Source organism: Lissotriton helveticus, chromosome 7, assembly GCF_964261635.1.
Source record: "Lissotriton helveticus chromosome 7, aLisHel1.1, whole genome shotgun sequence".
Classification (NCBI taxonomy): Eukaryota; Metazoa; Chordata; class Amphibia; order Caudata; family Salamandridae; genus Lissotriton; species Lissotriton helveticus.
In genome coordinates this window covers 536,364,094-536,391,904 of record NC_136068.1, presented here as the reverse complement: position 1 = coordinate 536,391,904, position 27,811 = coordinate 536,364,094, and the positions used below count along the sequence as shown (strand labels likewise).

At 45.3% G+C, this 27,811-nt stretch overlaps 1 protein-coding gene across 1 annotated transcript in view; it reads left to right on the top strand.

Annotated features, from left to right (window-relative positions):
• Nucleotides 1–20,923: 20,923 nt before the first annotated feature.
• Nucleotides 20,924–27,811, top strand: part of LOC144769152 (scavenger receptor cysteine-rich domain-containing group B protein-like) — a 218,118-nt gene continuing 211,230 nt past the window's right edge. The window contains exon 1 of the mRNA XM_078653158.1: nucleotides 20,924–21,053. Within this exon, the coding sequence (XP_078509284.1) occupies nucleotides 21,014–21,053 (40 nt within the window). The 5' untranslated portion in view covers nucleotides 20,924–21,013. The remainder of the gene's footprint in view (nucleotides 21,054–27,811) is intronic.

The window sequence follows — 27,811 nt, the reverse complement described above, 5'->3', positions numbered from 1 at the left end:
CATGAACCCACTTTCTGTGATTGACACTCCCTTTAAGGGGATGGGCATCGACATTGTTGGTCCCTTCGAGCCTAAGACAGCTTCAGGCAACAGGCTTATCCTGGTCTTGGTGGACCATGCGACCCTTCAGCGAAGGCCATCTCTCTGAGATCGGTGACTGCACCTGTGGTGGCTAGGGCCCTGATGGGAATATACATCTGTTATGGGGTTCCCCAAAGAGGTAGTGTCTGAGCAAGGCATTAACTTCATGTCTGCGTACATAAAGGCCATGTGGGATGAGTGTGGAGTGACTTACAAGTTCTCCTCACACTTTCACCCACAAACGGGCTTGCAGAGAGATTCAATAAGACTATAAAAGGCATGATAATGGGCCTACTTGAGCCCATGTAGGGTGCTCTATATAAACCAACTCAAACCTACTTGGAGAGGTCTGAAGTTAACAAGCCCCTGGTGACAGATGAGAGAGCGGAAGCGGGAAGTAAACATTTCCATGACCTCCTGTCTGCTCAAAAGTGCAATGGTTCAAAAGGGGGTGGTGATGGACGGAGCATCTGAACCAATCAAACACTCACACCCAGTCAAAAGATCTGGGTTTGATCCATCACCGTTCTTTAGCCCACTCTGCCACCCCAGTTCAGACATGGCTATATGCAAATCAGTCTGACCCTGTGCCTCATAGGAACAGTCCAGCCCGAACTGCCAAGCCATGCCTTCCCTGGACCGGAAACCAGCTTCCGAGGACCGGTTTCTGGCATTACAGCCGTCTTCAGCCCGGCTTGCCTGCATCCAGTGGCAAAGTGAGCAAGGGACTCACGTCTGAGAATACCCTGCCACACTGATGGCGGCCAAATCGGTACAAAAGGGGGTGGTGATGGACGGAGCATCTGAACCAATCAAACACTCACACCCAGTCAAAAGATCTGGGTTTGATCCATCACCGTTCTTTAGCCCACTCTGCCACCCCAGTTCCGACATGGCTATATGCAAATCAGTCTGACCCTGTGCCTCATAGGAACAGTCCAGCCCGAACTGCCAAGCCATGCCTTCCCTGGACCGGAAACCAGCTTCCGAGGACCGGTTTCTGGCATTACAGCCGTCTTCAGCCCGGCTTGCTTGCATCCAGTGGCAAAGTGAGCAAGGGACTCACGTCTGAGCATACCCTGCCACACTGATGGCGGCCAAATCGGTACAAAAGGGGGTGGTGATGGACGGAGCATCTGAACCAATCAAACACTCACACCCAGTCAAAAGATCTGGGTTTGATCCATCACCGTTCTTTAGCCCACTCTGCCACCCCAGTTCAGACATGGCTATATGCAAATCAGTCTGACCCTGTGCCTCATAGGAACAGTCCAGCCCGAACTGCCAAGCCATGCCTTCCCTGGACCGGAAACCAGCTTCCGAGGACCGGTTTCTGGCATTACAGCCGTCTTCAGCCCGGCTTGCTTGCATCCAGTGGCAAAGTGAGCAAGGGACTCACGTCTGAGCATACCCTGCCACACTGATGGCGGCCAAATCGGTACAAAAGGGGGTGGTGATGGACGGAGCATCTGAACCAATCAAACACTCACACCCAGTCAAAAGATCTGGGTTTGATCCATCACCGTTCTTTAGCCCACTCTGCCACCCCAGTTCAGACATGGCTATATGCAAATCAGTCTGACCCTGTGCCTCATAGGAACAGTCCAGCCCGAACTGCCAAGCCATGCCTTCCCTGGACCGGAAACCAGCTTCCGAGGACCGGTTTCTGGCATTACAGCCGTCTTCAGCCCGGCTTGCTTGCATCCAGTTGCAAAGTGAGCAAGGGACTCACGTCTGAGCATACCCTGCCACACTGATGGCGGCCAAATCGGTACAAAAGGGGGTGGTGATGGACGGAGCATCTGAACCAATCAAACACTCACACCCAGTCAAAAGATCTGGGTTTGATCCATCACCGTTCTTTAGCCCAATCTGCCACCCCAGTTCAGACATGGCTATATGCAAATCAGTCTGACCCTGTGCCTCATAGGAACAGTCCAGCCCGAACTGCCAAGCCATGCCTTCCCTGGACCGGAAACCAGCTTCCGAGGACCGGTTTCTGGCATTACAGCCGTCTTCAGCCCGGCTTGCTTGCATCCAGTGGCAAAGTGAGCAAGGGACTCACGTCTGAGCATACCCTGCCACACTGATGGCGGCCAAATCGGTACAAAAGGGGGTGGTGATGGACGGAGCATCTGAACCAATCAAACACTCACACCCAGTCAAAAGATCTGGGTTTGATCCATCACCGTTCTTTAGCCCACTCTGCCACCCCAGTTCAGACATGGCTATATGCAAATCAGTCTGACCCTGTGCCTCATAGGAACAGTCCAGCCCGAACTGCCAAGCCATGCCTTCCCTGGACCGGAAACCAGCTTCCGAGGACCGGTTTCTGGCATTACAGCCGTCTTCAGCCCGGCTTGCTTGCATCCAGTGGCAAAGTGAGCAAGGGACTCACGTCTGAGCATACCCTGCCACACTGATGGCGGCCAAATCGGTACAAAAGGGGGTGGTGATGGACGGAGCATCTGAACCAATCAAACACTCACACCCAGTCAAAAGATCTGGGTTTGATCCATCACCGTTCTTTAGCCCACTCTGCCACCCCAGTTCAGACATGGCTATATGCAAATCAGTCTGACCCTGTGCCTCATAGGAACAGTCCAGCCCGAACTGCCAAGCCATGCCTTCCCTGGACCGGAAACCAGCTTCCGAGGACCGGTTTCTGGCATTACAGCCGTCTTCAGCCCGGCTTGCTTGCATCCAGTGGCAAAGTGAGCAAGGGACTCACGTCTGAGCATACCCTGCCACACTGATGGCGGCCAAATCAGTACAAAAGGGGGTGGTGATGGACGGAGCATCTGAACCAATCAAACACTCACACCCAGTCAAAAGATCTGGGTTTGATCCATCACCGTTCTTTAGCCCACTCTGCCACCCCAGTTCAGACATGGCTATATGCAAATCAGTCTGACCCTGTGCCTCATAGGAACAGTCCAGCCCGAACTGCCAAGCCATGCCTTCCCTGGACCGGAAACCAGCTTCCGAGGACCGGTTTCTGGCATTACAGCCGTCTTCAGCCCGGCTTGCTTGCATCCAGTGGCAAAGTGAGCAAGGGACTCACGTCTGAGCATACCCTGCCACACTGATGGCGGCCAAATCGGTACAAAAGGGGGTGGTGATGGACGGAGCATCTGAACCAATCAAACACTCACACCCAGTCAAAAGATCTGGGTTTGATCCATCACCGTTCTTTAGCCCACTCTGCCACCCCAGTTCAGACATGGCTATATGCAAATCAGTCTGACCCTGTGCCTCATAGGAACAGTCCAGCCCGAACTGCCAAGCCATGCCTTCCCTGGACCGGAAACCAGCTTCCGAGGACCGGTTTCTGGCATTACAGCCGTCTTCAGCCCGGCTTGCTTGCATCCAGTGGCAAAGTGAGCAAGGGACTCACGTCTGAGCATACCCTGCCACACTGATGGCGGCCAAATCGGTACAAAAGGGGGTGGTGATGGACGGAGCATCTGAACCAATCAAACACTCACACCCAGTCAAAAGATCTGGGTTTGATCCATCACCGTTCTTTATCCCACTCTGCCACCCCAGTTCAGACATGGCTATATGCAAATCAGTCTGACCCTGTGCCTCATAGGAACAGTCCAGCCCGAACTGCCAAGCCATGCCTTCCCTGGACCGGAAACCAGCTTCCGAGGACCGGTTTCTGGCATTACAGCCGTCTTCAGCCCGGCTTGCTTGCATCCAGTGGCAAAGTGAGCAAGGGACTCACGTCTGAGCATACCCTGCCACACTGATGGCGGCCAAATCGGTACAAAAGGGGGTGGTGATGGACGGAGCATCTGAACCAATCAAACACTCACACCCAGTCAAAAGATCTGGGTTTGATCCATCACCGTTCTTTAGCCCACTCTGCCACCCCAGTTCAGACATGGCTATATGCAAATCAGTCTGACCCTGTGCCTCATAGGAACAGTCCAGCCCGAACTGCCAAGCCATGCCTTCCCTGGACCGGAAACCAGCTTCCGAGGACCGGTTTCTGGCATTACAGCCGTCTTCAGCCCGGCTTGCTTGCATCCAGTGGCAAAGTGAGCAAGGGACTCACGTCTGAGCATACCCTGCCACACTGATGGCGGCCAAATCGGTACAAAAGGGGGTGGTGATGGACGGAGCATCTGAACCAATCAAACACTCACACCCAGTCAAAAGATCTGGGTTTGATCCATCACCGTTCTTTAGCCCACTCTGCCACCCCAGTTCAGACATGGCTATATGCAAATCAGTCTGACCCTGTGCCTCATAGGAACAGTCCAGCCCGAACTGCCAAGCCATGCCTTCCCTGGACCGGAAACCAGCTTCCGAGGACCGGTTTCTGGCATTACAGCCGTCTTCAGCCCGGCTTGCTTGCATCCAGTGGCAAAGTGAGCAAGGGACTCACGTCTGAGCATACCCTGCCACACTGATGGCGGCCAAATCGGTACAAAAGGGGGTGGTGATGGACGGAGCATCTGAACCAATCAAACACTCACACCCAGTCAAAAGATCTGGGTTTGATCCATCACCGTTCTTTAGCCCACTCTGCCACCCCAGTTCAGACATGGCTATATGCAAATCAGTCTGACCCTGTGCCTCATAGGAACAGTCCAGCCCGAACTGCCAAGCCATGCCTTCCCTGGACCGGAAACCAGCTTCCGAGGACCGGTTTCTGGCATTACAGCCGTCTTCAGCCCGGCTTGCTTGAATCCAGTGGCAAAGTGAGCAAGGGACTCACGTCTGAGCGTCCTCGGAAGCTTGTTTCCGGTCCAGGGAAGACATGGCTTGGCAGTTCGGGCTGGACTGTTCCCATGAGGCACAGGGTCAGACTGATTTGCATATAGCCATGTCTGAACTGGGGTGGCAGAGTGGGCTAAAAAACGGTGATGGATTAAACCCAGATCTTTTGACTGGGTGTGAGTGTTTGATTGATTCAGATGCTCCGTCCATCACCACCCCCTTTTGTACCGCTTTTGGCCACCATAAGTGTGGCAGGGTATGCTCAGACGTGAGTCCCTTGCTCACTTTGCCACTGGATTCAAGCAAGCCGGGCTGAAGACGGCTGGAATGCCAGAAACCGGTCCTCGGAAGCTTGTTTCCGGTCCAGGGAAGACATGGCTTGGCAGTTCGGGCTGGACTGTTCCCATGAGGCACAGGGTCAGACTGATTTGCATATAGCCATGTCTGAACTGGGGTGGCAGAGTGGGCTAAAAAACGGTGATGGATTAAACCCAGATCTTTTGACTGGGTGTGAGTGTTTGATTGATTCAGATGCTCCGTCCATCACCACCCCCTTTTGTACCGCTTTTGGCCACCATAAGTGTGGCAGGGTATGCTCAGACGTGAGTCCCTTGCTCACTTTGCCACTGGATTCAAGCAAGCCGGGCTGAAGACGGCTGGAATGCCAGAAACCGGTCCTCGGAAGCTTGTTTCCGGTCCAGGGAAGACATGGCTTGGCAGTTCGGGCTGGACTGTTCCCATGAGGCACAGGGTCAGACTGATTTGCATATAGCCATGTCTGAACTGGGGTGGCAGAGTGGGCTAAAAAACGGTGATGGATTAAACCCAGATCTTTTGACTGGGTGTGAGTGTTTGATTGATTCAGATGCTCCGTCCATCACCACCCCCTTTTGTACCGCAAAAGTGCAATGGGTCAGTATAGTGAGTCAACTTCTCCCCTATTTGGAACCTCGATCAACAGAGGGACTGTCGCTGGTGGCTGGAACAGTCTTTTTCTCTGCTCTCCCTCACCCTGGGATCACTCATTTGTGTACCCATGACATAGACACACTATATAGTCTGTCTTTGAAAAATAAAATGTACAGGTTCTCAGACAATGTAAGGGACATTATCAAGGAGGTCACCAAGATGGTGCTGTTAAAGGTGATTGAGCCTTCCAACAGTGTTGATTGAGAGAGCAAATGAGAAGTCTGCCTTCTCAACCCCAGAATGCCACTTCAAATTTAGGGTGATGCCCTTTCGCTTGATGAATGCCCCTGCTAACTTTCAAAGGTTGGTCAACAGGTTCCTAGCTGGGGAGGAGACATTCTGTACTGACTATCTGAATGACATAGCTGTCTTCAGCTCCAGCTAAGAGGAGCACATACTTGTACCACCTCCAGGAGGTATGTCATGCCCTGCAGCAAGCAGGCCTGAATATTAAGGCCAGTATGTGCCAGGTAGGACAGAGATCAATGGTGTATCTGGGCCACATGGTGGGTGGGGGCAAGGGGCAAGCGCTCCAGGCCAAGATTGACACCATGTCAGCCCCTAAAACAAAGACTGTGCTGAAGGCCTTCCTGGGCCTCACAGGGTTCTATAGGAGGTTTGTTAAGGGATATGGCACCATTGTTGCCCCTTAATAGAGCTGGCATCTGAGAAACAGCCAAGAAAGGTGATCTGAACAGAAGCATGTCAGAAAGCCTCCGACGCACTGGTACTCAAGGCTCCTAACTTTTTAAAGGAGTTTATTGTGCAGACAGACTCTACAGAGCATAGCATAAGGGCTGTCTTAGCACAGTTAAATGAGGAGGACCGAGACCATCCAGTAGCCTTTATTAGCAGGAGGTTATTTCCCTGGGAACAGAGGTAAAGTGAAATTGAAAGGGATGTCTTTGCAATGGTCTGGGCACTGAAGAAGCTGAAACTATATCTGTTTGTGATTCAAAAACCTCTCAGGTGGCTCATGCTAATGAAGGGTGAAAATCCTTAACTGTTGAGGTGATTCATCTTTCTATAGGGATGAACTTTGCGGTAGACCACCATTCAGGGTTAGACATACCAATGCTGATGGTCTAGCTAGGTTCTCCTGCCTTAGTGATGAGAACTCCAAAGGAGATAGGTAGTTCTCCCCATTTTCATCAGGGGCTACATATGTTAGATATATCAGCTTAAGGGTGGTCTTCCCACCAATCGTTCTGCCTTCCTCCTTCATTTTTCGCTGATCTAGTTTTTGCTAGCTTTAGAACCTTGCACAGTTTACCATTGCTAAAGTGCATGTGCTCACTCCTTGAAACATGGTAACATTCGCTTACACCAATTGGCATATTTAATTTACTTATAAGTCCCTAGTAAAGTGGTTTTACATGTGCCAATGGATTAAAAATTAAGCACTTCTACGGGGGCCTGCAGCACTTCTTGTGCCACCCACTTAAGTAGCCCTTTCAAACATGTCTCAAGCCTGCCATTGCAGCCTGTATGTGTAGTTTTAATCCACCATTTTGACCAAGCAAAATTAACCTTTCGCCATGTCCAAATCTTATTTTGAAATAAATGTAACTCACACCTAGGGTAGGCCATGGACAATCCAGAGGGCAGTGTGTAGTGTATGTAAAACATAGAACATATACTTATATGTTTTCTACGTTAGGCGTAGGAAGCTGGATTTTTAAGAAGTGTATAAAGATGAGGTGTTCTATGTAGAAAGTCAAGACGGCCCTTATTCGCTTACAGGGCTTAAATTAATAATCTCAAAGGCTTTCTTTTGTGGTAGTGTAGGCGGGCAGTTTAGGATTATAAGTGGGTACTGTTAAGCTACTATTTTACACACAGAATCAATAAATGAGACACACACTCCAAAAGAAACTCAATACCAATTTAGAAAGAAAACTGGTATTTTTTTTAATTTTTTAACACCAAGAACTTGGTTATTGGGTAAGTGCTTTTTGGGATATCAATTTTTAAAGGTAAGAAAAATTGCCACACAAATGTTTTACACAGTAATGCTTTCCTATAGAGAAAGGAATATATATTGCACACGGGTACTTGCAATTATATTTTGGGGGTCCCCTTTAGGACTTATGTACTAGGGTCAAAAGAGCCATGAGCAGTTCAGGTTTATCTTCCCTGGAGCATCCAGGTGCTGGATGGGTTGGTAGCCTTGCGTGCTACACTGGAGGCAAAGAGGGGGCCACCTAGAAACATGCCGCTGAGTGGAACTTGGGGACATGTGTAGGAGCTCCCAATAGGGGAGTCAGTTCATGAGGTTCTTAGGAGAAGGGGAACACAAACGGTTTTCATGGGCCTGAGAGCTTGGTTGGTGAGGGTTTCAGTTGGCGGGGGCAGTGCGTCAAAGGGACTCGTGGTTCTCAGTCAGACCTGCAGAAAAGGACAAAACAATGGGACTTTTTACTGTGTATAACTTGTGTGTATAATGTATTGAATTTGACTACACCTGGATTTTTAATTGTGGTGTGACTCTGCATTAGATACCGTAATTCGGAATTGTTAGAACGTGGTTAAAATTGTTACAGAGCACACTTTTTATAATATATAGGTATATTCAAAATTGTTTTGATGATATATGTTTATTCTTTTTACAAAAACCTTTTTTAAAAAATAAAAACTTTGAGAGTTATAAAGAACGACATTTCATGTGTGGCGTACTATTGGTAATCATAAAATGGTAATTATAATGTGACAATAATTAAAAGTGTGTAGGCCGAATGGTCACCAGCTGAAAGATTAATACACAGAAAGGAAAAATATTTTTGATATAGGACATCTGGGCCACTTTAGGTGTTGTTCTTTGCCATGCTGACATCCCTCATCGGTCGGTTGGTCTTTGTGTTGTCGGAGTCTGGTTTGGACTTCAAACTAGCTTTATTTGCGGCAAATGCTCCAGTACCCCAGGAATTGGTGCTGTGCAGCTCCTAGAGGTCTTGGCGTCACCAAACGTGGTGGCGAGATATGGATCTGACCTCTCACGGCACGGGGACCTCTTCCTGGTCAGCAGACTAGTGTACTGGACGTTGTGGTCGATGCCTGCAAGGTGCAGGGAGGTGGCTCCTCCACTGCAAGGGAGGTGTTAACTGGTTGTTGAAGTGCTGGGCCACCCTTCCAGCCTTGGAGCAGATGCACAGCTTCTGAATGAGTCACGTCTTTGCAATTATCAAGGTTCCAGCAGTTAGGCAGGATTTTCAACCATGTTCTTGGGTAATCCTCAGTTATTGCTGTCAAGGCAATTATTTTGTCTTCTTCATTTCCTAGGAAGTTAAATCTAAGCTCCTGGTGTCAGGGGGCCACCTATATACTAAATGTAGGAACATTAAGGTGAGTGTAAGGTAGTAGCCAATGGGCTACCTACCCCTGAGGTGACTACACCTCAGGGGTCATTTGGAGGTTGGGCATAATCCTGTCCCGGTATTCCGAGTTTGCCCAAAAACAAGATGGTAGAACACTTCTTTGACCATATACTACAGGCTGCTCACCTTAGAGGTGTGCTCAGCTTTTAAAGGTGACACGCCTCCACAGGGCAGGTGGTGACCTCTCCCAGGTCTGAGGGAAGCTGGGGTTGCATATCAAAGGTGGCAGAGGCTTTGAACCCTCCGGTCTTGGTATGCTAATTCACTGCCCATCCTGCTGGAGGAGGTGTAAACACATTTCTCAAGAGCAGTCATTGTTCTTGTCCTCTGAGAGCGTAAGTACTCACCTTCGAGAGTCAGAAATGTGTCTGTGGTGGTGGGCTGGTAAATACCAGTCAGCCAGCACAGTAGAGGACTGGTAGGTCTTCAAGTGGCACCTCTCAGGTGCCCTCTGGGTGCATGTCATTATAAATCCAACAATGGCATCAGTGTGGATTCATTAAGATGAGGTGTTTGATACCAAACACCATTATTTTCAGGGAAGCCATTATGTAGCTGGGGAACTCGTGATGGGCAGTGGCCGGTACATACCTTAAGATAGCATAGGGCTGTGGCAGGGCCCTTGACTGCTTTAACGCTACTTTGCAGTGACACCGCAGCGCGGGGACACACTGGCCGAGTGTAACCTTGCGCTATATAAATATGCTTATTATTATTATTATTATTATTATTATTCACTTGCAACATCTAGCAATAGAACTAGACATCATAATGGCATATCTGCTCATGCAGATATGTCCTTATATTTACTATGATGCACCCTGCTTTAGGGCTTGCAAGACCTGCTGTGGTTGTGACTTACATATATTACCTGCAGTGCACTTTTGGCAGGGCACACATGCAGTGTGCAATGCTGTATTTTCAAAAGGGCTTGCACGCTTACATGCACCCTACAATAGCAGTTTTTATGCAGTTTTCCTGGGGGTAGGGGGGGTCTCTATGAATGGCATAAGACATGCCGAAGCCCTTGGGTACCTTCTTTAATACCCATGTCCTGGGTCCCTCAGGTACCATTTACCAGGGACTTACAAGGGGGGTAAAGTCCTTGCCAATTGGGTTACCATTAGACATTTCAGTTTTAGGGGAAAACAAAATGGCCTCTGGTTAGCCGGCTTCAGTGCACTGTCAGAGTAAAAAAAACTGCATCTTTTAGTTTAAATGGGGCCAAAAAGTAGGGGGGCATCTGCAAAGGAGTCCAGCTTCCTACATTAGGCTGGTGAAAAACTCTTAAATTTATTTTACATTGCTGCACGGCTAACTGCTCCCACAGGATACCATTGGGGTTACCTTACTATATTTAATAAGCTGTACTTCCAAATGGGAACAGGTAACAATGTCATATTTGGTGTCTTTGGAATTGTAAAGAAAAATACTGTCTTATGGTAAATTCGGATTTTAGATTACAATTTTGCACATGCCACTTTTTGAAAGTTGGCATTTTTCTGTTGTAGCCACTTGGTGGCTGCATCCTGCCTCTGGGTCACATGTGTGGGTGTAGCGGCGGTTGGGCTTTGTGAATTCCTTCTAGACAGCCACACACAATAGGGAGCTTAAGTGTGCCTGGATGGGCCATCACTGGGAGCATGGAAGGGAGGAGCTGGGCACAGCCCCGCTTTCACTTAAATAGACTGTGTCCTTCCTCCATACAAAGGGCTGATACCCCGTGTAGTTACTCTGGAGCCAGGGCAAAGGAAGCCAGGTCACCTGTGTACGTCAAATGGAAACCTCATGAAGCTTATCCCACTTCAATCAGGATTTATAAAGTGCAGCAAATCACCCATGAGTGACTCAATGCGCTCTTGAGGAAAAACAAGGAGAAGCAGTGAAAAACGAGGAAAAACCAGGAGATAGCACTCAGAAAAATAGAGGAATGGAAGAATAAAACAGTAAAAAAAAATAGGCAAAAGCAGGAGAAAGCACCCAGAACAAGCATTTGCAATGCAATAGGACTCACATTTACGTGAGTTTAAGCTATTGGCATTGTAAATTACAATGCGTTTTATTTCTGTTTTAAAAACATAAAGAAAAGGCATTGTCAGTAACAATGCCAATAGCTTAAACTTGTGTATTTGAGAACTATGGCATTGCAAATGGTAGGCATCACAGACAATAGGAGGGAGTGAAGGCCGGGGGTGTTTAAGAAGGCACGGACAATGGGAGGGAGGGCAAAGAGGGGTGTTTAATAAGGCACAGCAATGGCAGGAAGGGCGGAGGGTTTAAGGAAGCACAGACAACACGGGGTAAAGAAGGCACGGAGGGCGGCGGATGGTGTACAGAAGGCACAGAGGGTGGGAGGGAGGGCGGTGTTATAAAGAAGGCACCAAAGACGGAATGTAAGCAAGGCATGTCAAGTCTGCATAAAGAGAAACTCAATAAGAAAATAGTGATAAAGACTAAATAACAGATACCGTGTAACAATCGAAGTAAAGGGGCCAGTTGCCATGGGAGGAGATAAATGAAGAGGAGGCAGTACTAAGGAGGGACTAACAAGCCGATTTACGAATCAGAAGCGTATTTAGGAAGGACAATAACACAAGCCAATGGCAAATGTGGGCGGAGAGTGGCGGGCTTCTATTACTCACTCCTCTACAACAAGTCTCTCAGAGCAGCACATGCATGGTTACTCTAGGCTCGACCAAAAAGTGTGGGGGGGTGGAAGCAGTCAAAAACAATGCAAATACAGGAGAAAGTATTCAGAAAAATGAAGGGAGACACAATTTCTGTGAGTGAGTGAGATTCACTACTGGGTTGCACAGCACCCACAGGAGGCATGAATATTATGTGTCTGAAAAAGAGAAATATATCACAGTGGTAGTTACCACAACACTTTCCACATGATGGTGATGTGAATACAATGTGTGATAAATAATGAGATATGTTGTTTATCCCATGTTTTTTCCATTTCAGAGACTTGACAAGTATACCATTGGTATTAATTTGACTGCCTGATTAAGGCATATTGATAAAGTACTAGTGACCAGCGGGCATATGTACTAGAAAATCATCATTCCACTGATTCCACTGATTAGAGTGACATAGGGATCATTTTTTGGTCCTGAGGAAGTAGGCCAGGGGATGGCTTCTGAAATATGTTGACCTTGTAGAAAGTGACTCCTTACAGTACACCATCTACAGCTCCCCATTTTTACTATTTCCAGCTAGGGAAGGCAATAAAGTTATTTTTTCCACAAGCTAGGATTTTTTTTATTATTTCACATATTTTTCACAACCCTACCTCTCCGTGCACTACACATAATCCCATCACGAATAAAAGTGCTCGTAGGTCGTAGCACGCCCCGCCCCATGGAAGGGACGGGAAGACCCCAATGATGAAGCATAGCACTGAATCAGGTTTCAGTGTGTGAGGAGTATTTTACAATTTCAATAGGACTGCCCCTCTAACATCAATGAGAAGGTAATTGATTTTTCCACACCATTCTTTTGATTAGAACCATTAATGCCGTGGTTCCCAAAGTGTGCGCCGTGGCACCCCGGTGCGCTGCTATGACTGTGACTTTGACTCGGTCCGTGGAGCCCGCCTTTGCACAGTACAATTATTAATCAAGTACCATGCTGATCTTCGGCCCGTTTTACACTCTTATCACCAGCATTATTTTTATTGTAAAATAATGCTGGTGATACGAGTGTAAAACTGAGGATGGGCCGAAAATCAGCATGGTACTTGATTATTAATTTTATTGTGCAAAGGCGGGCTCCACGGACCGAGTCAAAGTTTACACACAAAAAGCACAAATCGTACTTTTGAAGTAGACTGGGACAATTAGTAAAGTCTATACAACTCTTCACCATGGTTCTCGGGGCTTCAGATAAAAAAACGAACAGCATTCCGTTTGTGAAAGTGGAAAAGGCAAGAAGTGCACGGGAGTCTTTAAGGCCCATACACAGCGTCTTTTTTCTGGTCTTTACAACGCCTCAGCATATATATACCTTTCAATATGACTTAAGAAGGATTTTGAAGCGGCCTTTGATCTTACCTTTTATTTATGAATGTCCAACTTCTTACTTCAGGTCAGACTGGAAAGGGCGAGGGTTATGGCAACTATATTTCAGGGAAAGAATCCTGTTAAAATTGCTCCCAACCATATGCTTTTAACTGGTTTCCAGCTTCGGGGGCACGCACAGACCATCAAAGGTTCACGTTTAGATGTATACAGCGCTGCTGAGTAGGGGACACTCTCGTTCAGAGACTGCGAAATCCGTGCCTGCATACATTGGTGGAGGCCACGCATGCAATTTTGGTCACTGCGTTTTATTTTTGGATGACATGAAGCTAACTACGGCGGCTACCTACTGCTGCAAAACCAGCTCCAGCCTATTCTCTTCCTGTCACTCTGCGCTCCAGTCTTCAGCACGAGGCCGGATTCACGGTCGCTCTCAGTTTGTAAGTACGGAGGTTGGGCCGAAGATCAGCATGTACTTGATTAATAATTTTACTGTGCCAAGGCGAGCTACAACACGGAGTGAGTTAAACTTTTCACTCGTGCTCGCTGGACATATGGGCACATTTAGTGTTGGTTGTGATTTCCAATACTGCCATTTGTTTTGGGGAGGATGCCACTGAGGGCTGTACTGGTCAGTTGTTCACTAAACTTCAGTTGTTGCTGATCCTGTGTAACGTGCCTTATAAATGTAGTTCATTGTGGCCACAAGTTAAACTCCCCCACCCAGTCCAAACCCACGTGTGCCTGAATGAAGAACTGGATTATTCGGAGTGCGCAGCCACAAGTTGCTGAGGAGGTAACCGGGTTTAATAAATCTTTGCTGGCATTAGCGGAAATTGTTTACTAATTATCCCTCTTCTTCAAAAGTACGATTTGCACTTTTTGTGTGTAAAGTAAAGTTATACTTGCTCCGTGGAGCCCGCCTTTGCACAGTAAAATTATTAATCAAATACCATGCTGGTCTTCGGCCCAACCTCCATTTTACACCTGTACGACCAGCATTATTTTTACTGAAAAATATACTTGTATTTTAATGTTTCGGCTTTTTTTGTTCCAAACGACCGTCATTTCTGTGGAGAAACTCGTGCACACATTAGGGGGGACAGTCAAAGCAAGAGGACCGTAGAAGTGAATTAGGATGTTATATTGATTTTTTTGGATAGATGGTCCATTTTAAAGTGTATTGTCCAGATTTTCTGAAGTGACTGAAGTTCCTATGGACATTTTATTGATTTGTCAGCAAACGGTACTGTGAATTGTATCATTTTGCCACGATGGTTTGTGTTTGTGGCGAGAGTCAATCCTCAACATTAGATCAAACTGATCAATCCATCTTGCTTGGCACACTGTGAAAGTACTGCAATAGATACTTCATGTGCCTCTCTTCAGATTCAATGGCTTTGTTGTCAATTAATAATGTGAACATTGTTACAAATATGATTATAATAACTTCATTGCATCCCAATTACTTTAGGAAGCCGACGGTAAGTACTCCCGAGGTCATGCTTACATCCCCACCCCCCTCCCGCCCACCGGTAAAAAAATGGTGGGGAGCCACGGCCAACTGCCAATTAGGTCAAGGGAGCCACGGGTCAAAAAAGTTTGGGAACCACTGCATTAAGGTATCAAAGTATCAAGTAAAATAACGGTAGAATCGTTATGCCATTTTAGTCTTGTTTTATTTATTAATAAGTACTCTATTTTTTCTAATCTACTGTTGGATCCTTTTTGTGTGGTGCCGTCACTTTATTACTGTTTGTAGTGGTGGTCAAATACTTACATATTGCCTCCAGGTTAATCCTGATTGCACTGGGCCAAACTGCCAGAGGGCTGAGCATAGGTTTATTTGGGGTTTGTTTGTGACTTCACCATGACAAGAATTGTGGTTGCTGCTTCAAAAGGATTTCACCCTTCCCCCCTCAACCATTAACCCAATTTCTTTCAATGACTCAGTCACAAAACAGGTACAACTCAGCTGTGTAAGCCTCATTAAAAGACGAGACATCAAAAGTGTGAGCCTTCCTCAAGCAAACAAGTACAGTGGTGGCAACACTAAATAAGTACATCACTGTCAGCCGAAAAAATTGGTTTGCCCTGTTCCCATGATGCACTGGCCCAGGAACAGACTAATTTGCATATAGCCAGGTTCTGAGCTGGGATGGGGCAGTGAGCTAAATAACGGTGATGGATCAAGCCCTGATCTTTGGACTGGGTAAGAGTGGTCTGCTTAATTCAGACACTCTGTTCATCACCACCCCCTTTTCTGAATCGTTTTTGGCCACTATAGGTGTGGCAGGGTATACTCAGACATGAGTCCCTTGCTCACTGCTCCATCAGGATTCAAGCAAGCCGGGCCGACGACGGCTGAAATGCCAGAAACCGGTCCCCGGAAGCTTGTCTCCTTTCTGGTGAAGAATTGGCTTGGTAGTTTGGTCTGCCCTGTTCCCATGATGCACTGGGCCAGGGACAGAATAATTTGCATATAGCCAGGTTCTGAGCTGGGGTGGGGCATGAGCTAAATAATGGTGATGGATCAAGCCCTGATATTTGGACTGGGTAAGAGTGGTCTGCTTAATTCAGACACTCTGTTCATCACCACCCCCTTTTTCGAAGTCTACTTAAATGGCAACTTGGTTCAGCACTTTTAGTGCAGGCAAGGTTTTATTAATAACACAGTGTCAAGGAAAAACAAGCATTGGAAAAGCCATTAGGTCGGGCTATTTCATAAGTGAGCATTCTTCTTCTATGATTAATGAATTTCAGTGAGTGGTTTGTAGTTTTTGGGATTGTGAGAATGAGGAAATGGTTAGATGACTGACTGGGTAAGGGGGCTGATGAATGATTAAGAGGTGTAATGCATGGGCGGATGAGATAATGTTTGAATGAGTGTTATGGAAGGATGGATGTCTGAATTGGTGAGTGCATGGCTGCTTACATGAGGTAAGAATCAATGACTTCACGCTGAGCAATTCTTGAGGTATGAAATAAGGAACAGAACCAGAGCTGACTTCACCAGAGTAACCCACACAGACAGTAAACCTAAAGCAGACAATGGTGCACAAACCCTTTGACACTGAAAGACAAAGAACTGTAACTTCTCCCTCATTCAGGTGCCACATTTTTGTCATGGTTGCGCGCAGATACAAGTCACTATCAAGTGCCATTTCAGGTTCATGGAATTACCTTCTGAATTTGGGGATCAGGGAAACGTTTTTTCGATGTCTAAACAGTTTTCACCACTGTATAGTATAGTTCATAACATTAAGGCAGTTTGCCAGAAACTCTCTGAATGAAGCCTCACTATTTCTTCAAAGTAGTAGAGTCATCACAGCAGCTTCTAAAAACCCACATCCAGCTGCACTCCATCTCCATGAACTCCACGTTTTTCTTAAGGGTGACTCAAATTATCCACTTATGCGGTTAAACACACAGGTAAAGCACATCGCTCTTTAGAGGGTTTGAATAAACACTCGGGCTTGGGAGAAGTAAGTACCTTTCACATTAAGATACAAAAATGTGCATCGAAATCTGACCAGAGCTAAACTGTGCATGTTTGTAATGGCTGGTAGTGTGTGTAATTCTAAAATACACCTTGTTCAATAAGGCACATTCGGGCTCGAGGAAATGGAAGGAGGATTTTAACAAACATTACGAAGAGAGTGAGTAATATAAGTTAGTGAGGGATGGAGTGAATGAGTGCCGTGAGCAAGTGGGTTTGTAAGTTACTGAGCACAGTGACGACTGAGTAGTATGAGATTGTGAAGGAGTGAGCACAAGTCACCTGGCGGGGAGTGGTATGGGCTCTCAAGAGGGAGTAGTGTCAGTGAGTGTTTGAACAAGTGGTAAGAGAGTGATGTTGGTGAGTGAACTTCTGGTTGAGTGTGGAGTGACAGTGGGTGAGCTTGTGGGTGAGTGGGTTCTGTCAGTGAGTGAGCTTCTCAGTGACTGAAGGGTACGTGTTAGGGAGGGAGGCAGTACTATTAGTGAGTAAGCTTCTTAGCAAGTAAGTACTGTCAGCAAACGAGCTCTTGAGTGAGTGACTACTGACAGTAAGTGTTAGCATAGGAGTCAGTAAGCTCTGTCAGTGGTTGAACTTGTGAGGGAGTGGGATGAGTTGGTCAGGGAGCGAACTATGTGAGCCTCCACATTTAAAAGTAGTGCTACCATTCAATGGCTGCTGTCTACGGAACAACATTACAAGTCAGAACAGGAAGGTGTCCCCCAAGCAAACAACATAACTGACAGATAGCTAGAGAGCTGGCTGGAGGGAGGGATGGATGGATGGATCCTACCCGAAGCAAGATGGGTGTAGAGAGATAGAGACAGATTAAAAGATAGGCTCAGATAGATGAGAATGTACGTGGTAACTAAAATACTTCATTGCATCCCTATGCTTCGGTGCCTGTCTTGCTCTAAGTGACTGTGCCCCTCAAACCCCTATCTTCTACTCTCCCCTCTACTGTGGCAATAAACACCAAGCTGCCAGGGAGGCACTTTCCAAATAAAAATGGGTGTGTATAGCCTGATAAGCATTATGGCCAGATGCATCAAAGGGTTTTGCCCATTCTGTGTCTATGGGAAAATGTGTTCATGCATATGGCCTTATGTAACTAGGGCAGGTCAGGCTGGCATACCTGCCAAGTTTCCCAGAGCCGTCTGTGACAATGCTGGAGCAAGGATTCGCTAAAGAGCCTTGCTTGGATGCAGTTTCCTCATATAATATGTAACTACGTAATCAATCAGTTTTGTGAATACTAATACTGCACTACATCCGAAAATTACTTTATCTAGCAAAAGCTTTTCTGCGTGCATTACTAACCCGTAACTTGAATGTCCTAAAAAGGCAGACAAAACGCGGGATTTCTATTGCCCATGCGTCTTCTGCATCTACGTAGTATGACACTATTGCATTTGGTGGGAAAGTTTTGCAGCTGCGCAATGGCACTAAAAATGGCAGCTTTAAACTCACAAGATAATGAATTTGCTACCGCTTCAACCAAACCTCGTAAGTTCTATTAAACACTAATGCAAAAGCTTAAAATAAGTAAATGGGAATGGAGTAGGAATAAGTGGTATAGAGTGAAATTTTTGTTTCTGTGTTCTAACGTATCTTTTTCTGACTTTATTATTAGTTCACATTTGGGCCTCAGAGTGTGATTGAAATCCCTACCCATGTGATGTTCACGCAGACCTACAGGAACCTGCTGAAACCCTGTGACAGTAACACTTGAACCCAATCCAAGGCCACCTTGAACTTGGACGCCTGGGAAAATGAACTTTTGGACCTGAGAGCAATGCAACAAATGAAGGCATTGATACACATTTGTATTGAGCATAATGTGAAATGCGGGTGGGAATAAAGCTATGGGAAAGAAAATTAAGGGGCGGGCACATAGAACAATTGCCCTAAGAAAATTATTATTTCTAAATGGTGTGATGAACTCACCTCCTCGCCCTGACCAATTAGAATAGGGGAAAACAACAAACATTGACACTTTTGGGGGTGGTAAATGAATCAAGAATAGTATAATTGAGGTAAGATAGCTAGAGAAGTGGTCCGACTTGTCAGATCTATCATTCCGACTCGTCACTGATCCAACGTGTATGCTGCTCCAGATTCTGTCCGAGACGCTGTCTCAGACTTTGATGCTGCCAGAGACTCTGCCCGAGAATTTGTGATATTGATCAACAATCTATTTCATCTAGAAGGGATTGCGGAAAAGGGACATCCGAGGAGAGTAGTACCAGAGAGGGGTGCGACGCTGGCGTTGCACATTAGAAGAGGTCACCTTCCAAGATCTGAATCTGCCTGATCTCCTATGTGTATCCTGTCATGGAGATCTATCTGGCCCCAATCTTTACGGAGTTGGGTTCACCTATAACCATAGGTAAATATAATCTGCAAAATCTGTCTTTATGCCTGCTCTTTCCTTTTTCTCCACCCTTTCCAGGTACCATCTTCATTGATCTCTTTGTTACTTTGCCATGATTGAATTTACTTTGCCTCTTGAAATGAAGGTGGTTACTGGGATTGATTCTTGACTCACAAATGAATTTAGATAAAGGTTTTCAAAACTTCTTGAGTCTGCGGTTATTCAAGAAATAAGTTCATGTCATTCTACCTTAAACTAATTCAGCAACCTGATTCATTGAGGAGAGGAAAATTACTATTATTGAATTGGTAAGACTTGGTAAAGGTGAATATCAAAATTACAGGCAACACAAAAATTGATGCCAGTTGGTTTACTAGCTTATCTGTGTGAATGTTTTGGGGCCCAGGTGACTATTAGGTATGTGTGTGTAACCAGTGATTGTAACCCACACTCCATCAACTAGTTAGCCTAGGCACAGTTTTTTTCTCACAATTCAGGCACTTGTAGTCCTGGTTTTACACTGGGTCAAATAAGACTAATGAGGAGATTTACCAAATCTCCACGCAAAGCAGCCTAGACAAGAGAGAAAAGTTTTCCCACTTTGAATGAGTGCTGCACAGTGGGAAAATGAAGGAGAAATGAAAGCATCCAATATACTGCAATTGGTCAGTTGGGCTTAGCGTGAGAACTCATGGGTGGTTGCATGGGAACACCCATGCATTACCCTTAGCACGCCCCCATGGCGCAAAGTAATGTGAAGCAGCGTTCTCATTACTTTTACGTTATTTCCAGCGCTAAACAAGTTTAGCGCTGGAAAGAAAATTTAAAAAAAAGATTTTGTGTTACTTTTATGACGCAAACACGGCGCAAAATCTTAGAAAATCTCACCAATGATCTCCAAAAGTCTAGGAAAAGGCCAGGGCTGGCCTAACTAATCACACATGGACATGGGAAACATGGAAGCTATGGGCTTGGCCCCTCACCAATACATGCCTATAGCCTTGATTCAGACATGAGACTCCCAATTTTTGAAGCCAAAAATGTCATCTCCCTCCTGAATTTGCCTCTGTTTCAATAGAAGCCAATCGGAGAGATACATTCTCCAGATTATTATTTTTAAATCTCCCACTTTCCTCTTCTAAAATGTTGGCATGTATTCTCACCCAGTGGGCTCTGGTGCTACTGCACCGGTTGCAGCATTGAAATTCATGCCGCTGCCAATTCTCACTTTGCTTAGCAGCGCACCTACTCCCACATAATTTTTCGGGCTGTCCTTGAATTCTGCCAACACTTTCAGGAACAGACTGCTTTTTAGCAACATGTGCCTATCTAAACTCTCGAACCCATTCCTATTCCCAGGCACTCCAATTAATGCTCTCTTTCACTATAGAAACCAGGGCAGGAAGTTCGCCTTGGCTGTAATCAAGATGGCCGGTGCTGTGTGAAGGTTCGCCCCAACCACTATCCTTCTCTCTCTGCTACAGGGTGGCATCGGTGGTCCTGCTCCAAGGGGGCACAAAAAACCCAATCCGAACGCAAAGATGGCCAGATCCATCACTACTACAATGAGTTTGTGGGCTTGTAGTGTTACCCTCTAGACTTTCTACATTTCGTTCTGGGACATCTCTGCTTCCCCTTTTCTCTCTCAATTAAGTTTAAAGAATGTCAAATGTGTGAGCAAAAGGCAAGGCGTGACTCTTTGGGGCTTTACAGACTGACAGCTTGCATTCCAAAGTCCTGTTTCCAGTAAACGACGAGCACGCTCTAGGAATCCAGCCGAACATGAACCAGTGTGTGCGAAGTGTCAAGTGCAGGACATGAGGGACCTGTCAGTCTTCGAGGGGCGGGTTTGTTATTCGTCATTGAACGACAGGGGAGGTAGGGGTGAGCGGGGCAATGGCACAAGCTGCAGTATAAAGGGTGACCGCACTTCCTGGAGGTCATAGGTGTTCCCGTCACTGCGATGAAGCTCCTGTCTGTGGCTGCGCTGCTGATCCTGGCAGGTAAAACCGTGGCAATAGCGTCTCTTTCCAGCACTGTGTTGAGGGGAGGTGGAAAGCTCTGTGGTAAAAGGATGTCTGGCTCCCCTGCTTAAATGCCTCTGGGCCTGCCGCACCCCAGAGTGTGATAAGATACCGCTAGGTGTGCTTCAGAGAAGCTACATTCTTTCATTTGTCCAGTACCAATCACAACAAAGAACTTGATGCTCTCTCTACCTATGAAACTGAATTTACTGCGTCTTTGAAAGTGCATTCTCTCCACATTTTGACAATCTTCAATCCCCAAACTCCCAGAATCGCTATGTCCCCGATTTCCTCCATAAACCCTTCAGAATCACCCTCCTCTTCACCTCTTCCAGAAATACCAGTCTCCTCACACTCATGAGACTCTCGACCCCACCTCCCAAAATGATATTTCCCTGAACCCTTCTGGGAAACACCTTCCTCACGTCCCCCCAGAAACACCATCCTCCACACCCCCTCCTGAAGAGCTACCCCCACCTCCTGGATGCTCCAGACCCACACTATGTTCCCAGTTAGTCCACGTTCCCCACATCTCAAAAGATCTCCATTTACCAGAGCTGTACTGAACGTTCCAAGCCATCCCTATCTCTTGGATACCGCAAGCCTGAACCAATCCTGTGCTGACCTCTCCTTAAACATGGATACCCATATTCTTGGTGCAAGAGACCTCTGTTTATTGAGATAACAACCACAGCTTCTGGTCTTGACTTGGACTCTAGTCCTGCTGGTCCCATGCTCTGCCCACATTGTGATCTTAGACAATCTCGTGATACTTCACATTTCTTTGAAGTTCATGAGCAGTGCCTAGAAGAAGTGTTTGCGTGTATGCCTTGCAGTAGTTATTAAATATAATTCAGTTGTGTGTATATATGGTGTCATTACTTACATAATGTTTTGTGGAGTTAATGGATAATGGGGAATATTTCTGAATGTGCCTCCAAGTCTCACTGATACAGGGTGGAGGGTTGTTGCTCTAGGTGGGGCCAATCAAGGCTGTATTTGTGTGTCAGAGCTTATGTCATCGACATCAAACATGTATGCAGTGTGCTCAAAGAAGGGCTTTGATTCAGCCCCTCTTCAGCAACTAATTTATTTAAGCAAAGCTCTTTCAGCCATTGCTTGTAGAAAGTGTCTATCACATTTTGGTTCAGGCAAGAGAAATATGTCATTCACATGGTTAGCTCTTGGTTATTAGGTGTGTTGGTTCGCCTGCATAAGGAGTGCTTCTAACCGCATTGCATGGTCGCGGAAATGAACTATCCTTGCGCCACAAAGGAGACATATTACTGCACTCTTGTTGATTCAACACCTACACTAAATTTGGTTTTGCTCCTAAAAGTGATTTGTTTTCCTACAAGTCTTTCCAGATTCCTGCTACTATTGTACCAAGGGGGATGCTGCACCTTAGTGTGACATTCCACTAAATGTGATTTTGGAGTCCGTCCTTTCATATCTTTTGGTATCCAAAGCAAATGAGGACTAAAAGTGATAAACATTTTTTTTTTTAAAAGAGTGATTTTGCACCTGAGGGCATAGCTTATGCAAGTTGTTCCAGACAATTTGTGATGATTGTCTCCAGTGGAATCCCAGCGCTCTTGGGGCCGTTGTGGAGATTAAGCAAGCTATTGCCCAGAGTTGCAGAGTGGGACCCATGATTAGAATAGGCACCTAGGTGAGAATTATCAGGTCCGAGGAAATTGAGCCCAAGATCTGCCGAGGCGGGAATTGAACCCTGGTCCCGGGCCAGACCTCTGCATCAGGGTCTGCCGCTCTAACCATTGTGCCACACTTCACCCTCCCTTTTGTACCCCCGTTGCACTATTTCATCTTTGTCTTTAGCCACCTATGGCCCTCTGAGTCTGTCCACACAATGTTTCTCCTCCCTATACATTCCCCTACGCCTCCCTACACACTCCCCGTCCTCTTGTAATGTAAACCTTTCACCCATGGGTGTTGATTCACCAAAATGCTAGTGTGGCTGAAGTGCCATTGCATATGCTTTAGCCTCAATGGCATCACAGGAAGTGACATCACATGACTCTTGACCCTGTTTTCTTTCCACGAAGGCATGGCATATGAATCTAACATCACAACACATGCCATCACTGAAGTACCACAATAAATGATTGATTAGTATAACAGAATAACACAAACAAATGTTCTGGGACATAATACTTGCCATACATTTTAGAGATCTCTTCTTGGGGTTTCTCCAGCTAAGAAGAAAATGTAAAATAATTGGTGAAATTGTGCATTTTAAAGCACAATTTTCACGTAAATTTGCTAAAATGCCATAGTTGATGAAAGGGCCCTCAATATATATTCAAATCCTTCCATGGTGGGCCAAACCAATGAATTTTGCCATTTCCCAGAAATTGACCCCAATTTTTTCCAAAATGTGGTATGAGTGTCCTCATATCTCAACAATTACCTTCATTGTACCTGGGTCAGCATTTTGTCATAGCTGCCCCTATATTCCATTGGTACCCGCTTATATAGAAACAAATGACATAAAACACACCAATGCTAGAATTATTCAGTGTATGCCATCCATATACCATCGGTGACCCTCATGTCAAAAATGCCCTCTGTATTTCAAGGCCAGCATTTTGTCATGGTTGCCAACTTCCCTATGCCAGATTGTCCACCCGTATGCCAAGAATTGCCTCCATTGTGCTAGGACCAGTTATCTGCTACTGATGTCCATATGCCAAGAATTTCCATAAGTAAGCCAGTATTTTTCAAAAGGTGGCCTTTATTCCATGAATTATCTCTAGTATTCCAGTACCACTAATTTAACATTGGTGCCCTTTATGGCAGGAATTACCCCCAATGTGCCAGTGCCAGTAATTTTGTCACAGGTGTTTGCCATGCTAAGAATTGCTGCAAATATGCCAGGACCAGTATTTTGCCCTTGGTTTCTCTGTAAGACAATGATTACCTTCAACATGCCTGTGCCAAGAGACAAAATCTCAAGCATCGCATCACTTTGTTGCTCACACACACATTCAATCACGCTCATTCTCTGACACTGACTCATTCATTCTTACTCACACTCTCTTGCATCCCCTTACTCTTATTCTTCTTCATTCTCACTCACTTGCATTTTCTCTTAACCCCTTCCATGCTGCCGTCGGCTCGCTGGTGCTGCCGTCGGGCAATGGCCGACGCGGCCCGCCCGTTTTGCGGAAGTGCCGCACTTCCGCAAAATCGGCGGCGCAGCCAACAGGTTAATCTCACTCATTCGTACTTTCTGACACTCAGGCCAAGGTTGACTAAAGCTTCACACTGAGATTGTATCACTTTTGTTAGACCAAGTGTTAGGGGGTTTTACTATACAACTCAAATCAGGATTTGCGTTGGGTAGTATCCCTAAGTAACACAAAATGGTGCTGTGCACTGCTTTGCATTATTTTGCATTGTGTGGGTGTTCCATGGGCTTTGACACAAATCGCTATCTACAAACATTGGTAGATAAGAATTTGCACTAAAATCTTACGTCTCCTTGAGGCAGATGTAAAGAGAAGTGTTTTTATTTCTCCTAATTTTTCCAGCTTTGCAAGTGTACAGCATGCATACAAAGTGAGGAAAGCATTAAAGCATAGTTTTTGTATGGAACGGGCACCTTCCAGTATAAAACCTATGTTTCAGAGCACACATCTACCCTTGTAATATGTCACGTAGGTGTATGTGCTGGCATATGACTGCCAAAAAATATGGCAGTGAATGTAGAGAGAAAAAATGAACGTTTGTTTCACACTTCCTTTGACGCAAGGCCACACAGCAACTTTGGTGTAGAGTTACCTTACATCACAGAATAGTAAATCGGGGCCTTAATCTCACAAAATCTCACTTCACTAACTGTCACGGACGTTCACACATTTTCACTCACACAAACACATGCTTATACATACAGATGCACATATGCATACACATGCTCTCTCACATAAACATACTCTCACTCTGAAAAGCACACATGCCAGATACTTCTAGTGGAAGGTCTTTCTTCCACTCCAGAAGATTCAGTAGAAAATATACAAGGAGGTCTTGTTCCTTCCATAAGAGCCATACTACATTCTGGAAAACCACTTCTCATTCATCTGTCAGAGATTATTCTCCAACTCTGACAGATACCCCTCCCGCAAGAGTCTCACCAGTTGAGGACCTTACTACCTGCAATAAAGTGCTAGTAAGGGGTCTTGCAAAGTTGAATATAACAATGCTCAAAACCTCAACATCTGTCATATTTGAGACTTTACACCATAAAACCCCTGCAAGGCCTTTGCTTCCGTTGGTACCAGGTATTTGGGAATCTGCTATGCAGTGGTTCCTCACATCTGTGAGAGAGCTTGGGCCCACTTGAACATCCCCAATCAACCAGATGGTCTTTTAAGCTACTTGAGAGGTATGAGGGAGAAAACAATCACAATTTAATCTCAATACAGTATAACCAATTTGGTTATACAATAACTCCTTGACAAATAAATGTTTGAGTTTAGCCTTAATTTATTATCAGAAACAGACTGATATGGAATAATCTGAGCATCAAAGTATAGAAATACAGGAGAAATACAATGAGTCGAAATCTCCTAATGAGATTGACACAATATAACAAAAAGAATACAACTACTTCTTTACAAAAAGAATACAACTACTTCATTTATGATGATGCAAGTAATCAGGAAAACGAATTGAACATTAAATTGCATCAGTTGATTATCAATGGTAAGCATGAGCACACTATCATTCCCTACACTACCTTAAAAAGGCAGACAACAGTACACTAAGAAGCATTGAGCAGGAATAAATAATAAAAAGGTGTCAGTTTTTTAGTCTTCAATACAAGAAACTCCAACCGAGGGCCATGTAGCATGAAGCCACACAATGCAGACGATGAGGTCTACACTTCATGATGTTCTAAGATGTATCTCTGTCCCTCATTAAGTTACAGCATAAGATATTAGTCTGCATCCAAGGCAAATTATGTGATCCACTCCAGTAACTTTCCACAATTGAGTCCTGGGCCATTCTTCTCCTCCTCCATGGGAACTTGCCTCCCTGCTCATTACCACACTTCTCCTTGCCAAAATCCATCTTCTCATACCATACCATCTCACTGAAATACAAACCCTTTTACTAACTGATAAAGCTTTGTTCGCACCTGCAGTTGAAACAAAATATGCAGGCAAACGCATTCTATGTTGAATGTTAAATGCAAAATCAATGTTAAACTTGAGATGTGAATCTGTGCTGGAAACCGTGCTTGATATATGGAAAATAAAGGGGTTAGCCACAATAATCCCGCACAACCTGTGCAAAAACACACAGAGAACAAAACAATAGTATAATGCAGGAACAAATTATTACAACAATGGTTTATAAATTGAGTGCTTACATTTTATGGCCAGAATGCTACTGACTAAAATTTTATTGATGATGATGAGTGCTTAAATTAATCACTGATGATACATTCAATTGTGTAAACGATCATTTATTTTAGCTTATCATATAGACCTACAAACCTTTGCTCCTGGCTAAGGTACCTGCGGTATATAGAGGCATTAAACTCATTAAATATACATACAGAAATAAAGGAAATGAAACAAATATGAAGAGGACAGCAATTGCACCAAGCTGTGCATAAATAAACAATGTGTAAGATGAAGCCAATAAATGTGAAAGCTAGAACATTTTCTTCAGTCTTCCGGTTGTTTTAATCAGATATGGCTATGTTCTTTATTTCTTGCACAGTCCATGTAGGAGATCGTTTTTAGAATGTACACACACGAGGGACAATCTTGCCCCTTGTATCCTTAGTGCATATCAGACAATGTGTTTGAGAAACATAGTCTAAACTGAAGTTTAGATAGACTCCACCCGATGGAATCGACAAATCTATTGGGAGGAATCTATGTAAACTTTGAATACTTTTCTGAAACACAAATCTGCACTAGATGCAGTTCTGGGCTTAGGCCAACTGGTCTTAATCCAGAAGCATAGTAGATACATTTAAATCTGGTTTTTCCAGGAACCTCACTGTTTGCTTAAGATATACAACTGTCATAAATACATAAATTGATGCAGTGTCTCCAACTATCCACAAGTCGGAAGGGCACTGTTTTCCAGTCCGTGGATATCAATCATTGTGGAATGTAATGAAACAGTAAGCAACTGTAAACACTAAGATGGTAACTGCAATAAACAAAGGGAGACCGGTCTGTGCAATGAGGTTGCTGGCACGCACCGTAGCCATGTCGACCAGAGGGTGGGGTTGGGGGGTAGGGCAGTATCACACACATTCACTGAGCATCACAACCATGTCTCACATAAAATGGCAATGGAAATCCTGAAGATTGTTGGTTTAGAACACTAAAAAGAGTTTAGGAGTATATACAGACCTAATGATAGGTGTTGCTTCACTCTGTGGGTTCAAGCACCTCATTGGTTGCATTAACAGCAATACCAGCAGAGACAATCTTACCATCCTCCTAAACCCTCCATAGGCAGAAAAGGTAATAAACAAAAACAGGAAACATCCTTCACCCCGCAGTGTTTCCAACGACCAGGCTTTACTACAAAGTCAATAAACAAATAAGTAAAAGAGAATGGATCACTTGCCCTGTATTGTTACCAGGGTCTAGGGTTATAACCGTCTACAAAACCCTCATTCACGTTAAAGGTAACGGAGCAGTGTATCTTGATTTTCTGCTTCAGTAATTACATGAAACTTATCATCA